General features: G+C 46.5%; 1 protein-coding gene across 2 annotated transcripts; it reads right to left on the bottom strand.

Annotated features, from left to right (window-relative positions):
• Positions 1–257: 257 nt before the first annotated feature.
• Positions 258–2,613, bottom strand: LOC101992208 (interferon-induced transmembrane protein 1-like). Of its 2 annotated transcripts, none has more exons than XM_013347847.2 (4): positions 2,502–2,613; positions 1,780–1,915; positions 974–1,181; positions 258–547 (listed from the first exon to the last, which is right to left on the bottom strand). In XM_013347847.2, the coding sequence occupies exons 3-4, from the start codon at positions 1,157–1,159 to the stop codon at positions 392–394; spliced, it is 342 nt and encodes a 113-aa protein (XP_013203301.1). In that variant the 5' UTR covers positions 1,160–1,181; positions 1,780–1,915; positions 2,502–2,613; the 3' UTR covers positions 258–391. The 2 variants fall into 2 exon arrangements, with proteins under 2 accessions (XP_013203301.1, XP_026637368.1); XM_026781567.1 differs by having other exon boundaries at positions 283–547; positions 1,780–1,930.
• Positions 2,614–5,635: the final 3,022 nt, after the last annotated feature.

Genomic DNA, 5,635 nt, shown 5'->3' with positions numbered 1-5,635 from the left:
GGATCATTGTTCTGTATCATTTCTGGGTATTCTGGGAACATGGAGTCAGAAGTGGGAAGAGTTGCACGCTCACACACACACACACACACACACACACACACACACACACACACACACCGCACAAGAAGTCTGGTCAACTATTGCCCATTGCAGGTGGCCAGAAACCTGCCAAGCTGAGGATGCCCTGCTGGCCTCAGACAGGAAAGATACATGATGAACTCAGTTCAAGATTAGTTCAGGAACAGAGGGTCACAGCATAGTTGTCAATACGTGCACTTTATTGACTCCACTGTGAACAGATGCGAGCTAACAGCTGCTGATGTGTGGGGTAAAGTGTCAGGCCCAAGACCAGGGTGTGGGGCAGCCGTAGACAGTGGAGCCCAAGGCAGGACTAGAAGGCCCCATAACTAAATTTGCTGGCGTAAAGAGCAATGAAGACAATGATCATGATGATGCTGAAGACCAGGGCGCAGATGTTCAGGCACTTGGCAGTGGAGGCGTAGGCCTTTGCCCCAGTCACATCGCCCACCATCTTCCTGTCCCTGGACTGGAGGAAACCAGACAGTCAGTCAGTGGCCCTGGAGCTGGAGAACTGAGAAACAAGTGCTCTTACTCAGTTCCCCCATCATCTTCCTAGCAGCGTCCTTTACTTTTCGGGCCAGGGACCATGCTCCACTTTCACACACTCAAGACTCTTCAGAGACCCAGCACTGGCCGTCACCCCACGGTTTCCTTGTGCACTTTCTACCCAGCCTAGAGTCCTAGTCTTGAGGATGTAAGGAAAAATTTCTAGATGCTAGGCTACAATAGAGATAACCTGACCCAGGGATCTCCAGGCACCTCCCTTGTGACTACATGGATATTCCCCAACACACACACACACGACGATACATATAAACTCTCACACACTGACACAGATCACACACCCCAGGTACCATCGGAACAAGTCAAGCTTGAGGTCCGCATACAATACCTTCACAGAATGGGCATATGCTATGAAACCCAGGCAGCAGAAGTTCAGGAAGAGTGCATTGAATGTGGACCAGATCACGTGATCGGGCATGGAGATCTCAGCAGGCATGTTGATCATGGTGGTTGGTGCAGAAGTTGAGCTGTGGGGACCCTTCAGTGGACCCATGACTTGCTGCTCCTTTGGCATGGCTTGGCTTTTGAGGCAAGAGCTGTGAATGAAGACGGAATTGGGAAATGTGACCTAGGCTGAGGAGTCTGGAGGCGCCTGCACAGTGGGCCCGCCTTCTCCCCAGTGGGGTCCATTTCTCAGAAAACTACTTCCTAATGTTTGTAAATTGTGTATCCTAGGGACTGGGGAGTTAAGAACAAATAATGGTTTCAGGTTTTCTCTAAGGGCCTCCTAGGCCTTTTCAAGCCATCAAAGGAATCCCCAGAGGCTGGAGGCGACAGCTCACTCTCCACTAGGGAGAAGGAATGACATCAGTGATCCTGAGTGTGTAGCTTACAGGAAGGAGAAGGGGGCAGCGTGATCACCCTGTGGTGTGCTTTGAGGAATGACGGCTTTTTTGTGTGTATTTTACTCCGTTCCTTGTGACAGACAATGGGGAGCATCTACTTTCTGTACAAACAGGGCCGAGAGAGAGCTCGTGGGTCTGTATTTTTAGTTACTCTGCTTTTACTTTTGTAGCACACTCATTCTAGAAGCTGAAGTGGAAAAAACAAGGTAACTGTATCCCGAATCCTGGCCAAAGCAGCTACACATGGTAGAAAAAAAAGGGGGGGGAGGGTTAAATTAGAATGACTTACAGGCTGTGGTCCGAGCGGTCCAGCAGTGGCTGTCTCCTGGTGGAAAGGCAAGGATCCAGTAGTTGTCCACAAGACCCAAAGCGTCACCTTTTGATGCTAGAGTCCCAGGGAGGTCCTAGAGAGCTGGGTTGGAATTCTGAAGAAGTAGGTTCTATTATCAGCAAAGCAATGTCCCAGGAACAGGGGAGATGAAGGTTTTCAGTGAGAGTGCAGGCAAGCAGGCAAAAACCAAAGGCTTCCTTCTCTCCTGTCCTTTTATGTGGGCTGCCACCAGAAGGTGTGGCCCAGATTTAGGGTGGGTCTTCTGACTTCTGATAATCCCATTAAAAAAGAAAAAAATAAAGATCCCTCCCAGGCATGCTCAATTCACTGCTCGGGTTTCAGTTCCTTCTCGATGTGGTTAAGTTGATTAGCGGCATTAGTCGGCGCGGCCTCTGTGTATCTTCTTGAATGCACTGGCCTTGTCAAGACGGTCTGCTAAGAGCCAGCACCTCACCTCCGTAGTGTACTTAAAAGGTAGGAAACGACAGAGCCACCCCTCCCTCATCCTCCCAAGCCTCCTTGCTCTTTCCCTTTTTCCTCTGAAGTAAAAGCCCCTGATGAAAACCTTGTCTGGGAAATGCCCTCTGTCTCCCTGTTCATTGTTCATTTCTACCTCTGATGACCCTGCAGCAAACTGATTTCAATTTTTCAAAGCCCTTAGCACTTAATTTTTTACTTACGATTGGCATTTCAGATGCAAGAGATGATTAGCATCTAATATCACCTTCTAGGAAATCACATCTACATAAAATCCGCGAAGTAGGCGGAGGTCTAAGAGGAGCAGCTGGTGAACTGCGTTGTGGAGGGTGGCGGTGCCTTCAGGCCAGGCCAGAGGAGGGAGGGGCACTTGGAGGCAAAGCTGCAGGCAGCTCTCCTGCAGATGGCTTATGTGGTATTGGAGTTATGAGCCTCCCTTTGAGGGATCATACCCAATAGGACTAATACGACTCAGGGAAGAAACTGCTTTACCTCTGTGGGCTGAGAGTCCTTGTTTTCAGAAGACACCCTAGTCCAAGTCACATCTCAGCCAAGTCAGTGCACGGGGACAGCGTCTCACCGCGGAAAGCATCAGGAGGCGGTACCCATGGCCTTCTAGGATCCTGCTCTCCTACTCTCCATCCCTCCAACTCACCTCTGGGATGCATTCTCAATAACGGATCTAAATTTGATCTTCAGACCCTCATCTTTGATAGGAATGCCATTGATGCTTGGCTGGATTCTGATACTTACCCATCCTTCTCAAATTCAGCCCAACATGGCGTCTCTGATGACTCCTCCTTTGGGCACATTCCACCTTGTCTAATACCATCCACCCCTCTGCTGGCAGCTCTGCTCCCTCTTCCCCATCTTTGATTTCCCTCTTCCTGGTCTCCCTCCTCCCCACCACAGAACTCTTCCCAACTGTCCCCTCACCCTGTCCACATAGACACACTCTCTCACACTTGCTTGGGACATTCATATTAGGTAACTCAAGAAACAAATAAAAGCAGCCCCCTTTTGTCAGAGATGCTTCCCCTTCCTGAGGTGGCCAATGAAGACCTTAGCATCACCCAGGTACATGGCCCCTTCCCCATATCTCACCTCTCTGGAATATAATGTTCCAGCCTGCCATCGCTGGTCCTGGTTGCAAGTCTTCTGCCCATGTTGTACTATTGAACAACATCATCTCTTTCTCTCTTCTTACTCTGCTGCCCCCTAGGCAAAAGCAGCCGTTTGTTGACTCCCAGTTCTACAGGGGAGCAGGTGTCTTTTGTATTGTAAGTTGTAGCTGCAGAGTTAACATGTAAGAATTATTGGCACACTGCATCTCCCCTTCTGCCTTTATCACTAAGTTCTAAGTTCACCATCTGAGGTGACTGTAAACTTTATTATGGTGACCATCTCCTGCTGGAATGTAACTGTTAGACTCTCGGGGGACCAAGGAGGGGAAAATATAAAAGTACTTAAAAAACAAAACAAAAACAAACAAAAAACCCAAGCACCTATAAAGCCTTCCTAGAACCAATGGCAGACAAGAACTCTACAGTTTCACAACACGTGGACAAGTAATTAAGGTTATGCCATTGTTATAGCATCAGGACCACCGGGAAAAGAAAGACCCTCAGACTCATATATTAGTCAAATTTATGAAAGCTGCTTGCAGGACAGCTATCTCCAACCGAATCAGAGATGCACAGCCTAGAGGCGGGTGCAAGAAGGGCTTTGAAGGGTGAACAAGGCAAGAAGTCCTTGATGATCTGCGGCAAGCAAGAGACAGGAACCAGAGAGAGCTGTTCTGCCCTGCCAAGCTTAGGCAGTCAGGTGACCCTAAAATAGCCCTTGAATATCTGCTAAGCAGGTTACAGATGCCAAAATCAGTACTCAATCATATCATAACAAAGCAGGAAGTCACGCTGCACATTTCTGTGTGGGGACTGAGGAGTCTGGGTTTCTCAGAACCTGTTTCCCAGGAACTTGAGTCAGGCACAAATGGTTATTAGGTGCCAAGTTTGGGGTGCAGCGGAAGATGAGCGCTCTGAATGAGACTTAGGTCCAACTCTTTTAGTAAACTGTAAATGTGTTCAGGATGCTGTTCTGACTCACGATAAGATGAAATTTTTTTTGTACTTTTTTATTTATTTGGTTAAATCAATGAAAAAATCATTTTAGCCACTGGTGATACAGAAAATGTAACAAGAGTATCTTGAGAAAAATAGATGTCAATTTCTATCATATACTAACTCTAAAGACTGGTCATCCAAGGAGGGCATCTGAGCATGCTTTTCGGCACCTAAGTGCCTTTCTTCTTTCAGCTTTAATTCCTTTTTTTATTGATATTTATTGAGCTCAACATTTTTCTCTGCTTTCCTCCCTGCCTCTCCCCTCCCCGCTTCAATCCTCCCCCAAGGTCCCCATGCTCCCAATTTACTCAGGAGATCTTGTCTTTTTCTGCTTTCTACTTCTCACGTAGATTAGATCTATGTAAGTCTCTCTTAGTGTCCTCATTGTTGTCTAAGTTCTCTGGGATTGTGGTTTGTAGGCTGGCTTTAAAAACCACCTATGAGTGAGTACATGTGATAATTGTCTTTCTGTGTCTGGGTTACCTCACTCAAAATAATGTTTTCTAGCTCCATCCATTTTCCTGCAAAATTCAAGCTGTCATTATTTTTTTTCTTCTGCGTAGTACTCCATTGTGTAAATGGACCACATTTTTCTTATCCATTCTTCGATCGAGGGACATTTAAGCTGTTTCCAGGTTCTGGCTGTGACAAACAAGGCTGCTATGAACATAGCTGAGCACATGTCCTTGTGGCACGATTGAGCATCCTTTGGATATATACCTAAAAGTGGCATTACTGGGTCTTGAGGAAGGTTGTTTCCTAATTTTCTGAGAAATCGCTACACTGACATCCAAAGGGGCTGTACCAGCTTGCATTCCCAATATCAATGCAGAAGTGTTCCCTTTTCCCCACAACCTCTCCAGCATAAGTTGTCATCAGTGTTTTCGATCTTGGCAATTCTTTTAGGTGTAAGATGGAATCTCAGAGTTGTTTTGATTTGCATTTATGTAATGACTAAGTATGTTGAACATTTCCTTAAGTGTCTTTCAGCCATTTTAGATTCCTCTGATGAGAGTTCTCTGTTTAGGTCTGTACTCCATTTTTTTTATTGGATTATGTGATCTTTAGGTGTCCAATGTCTTGAGTTCTTTGTATATTTTGGAGATCAGACCTCTGTCTGATGTGGGGATAGTGAAGATCTTTTCCCATTCTGTAGGCTGTCATTTTGTCTTGTTGACCATGTCCTTTGCTTTACAGAAGCTTTTCAGTTTCAG

This window comes from Microtus ochrogaster, chromosome 8, assembly GCF_000317375.1.
Source record: "Microtus ochrogaster isolate Prairie Vole_2 chromosome 8, MicOch1.0, whole genome shotgun sequence".
NCBI lineage: Eukaryota > Metazoa > Chordata > Mammalia > Rodentia > Cricetidae > Microtus > Microtus ochrogaster.
The sequence above is the reverse complement of the archived record's forward strand: the minus strand, read 5'-3'. Positions and strand labels throughout refer to the sequence as shown.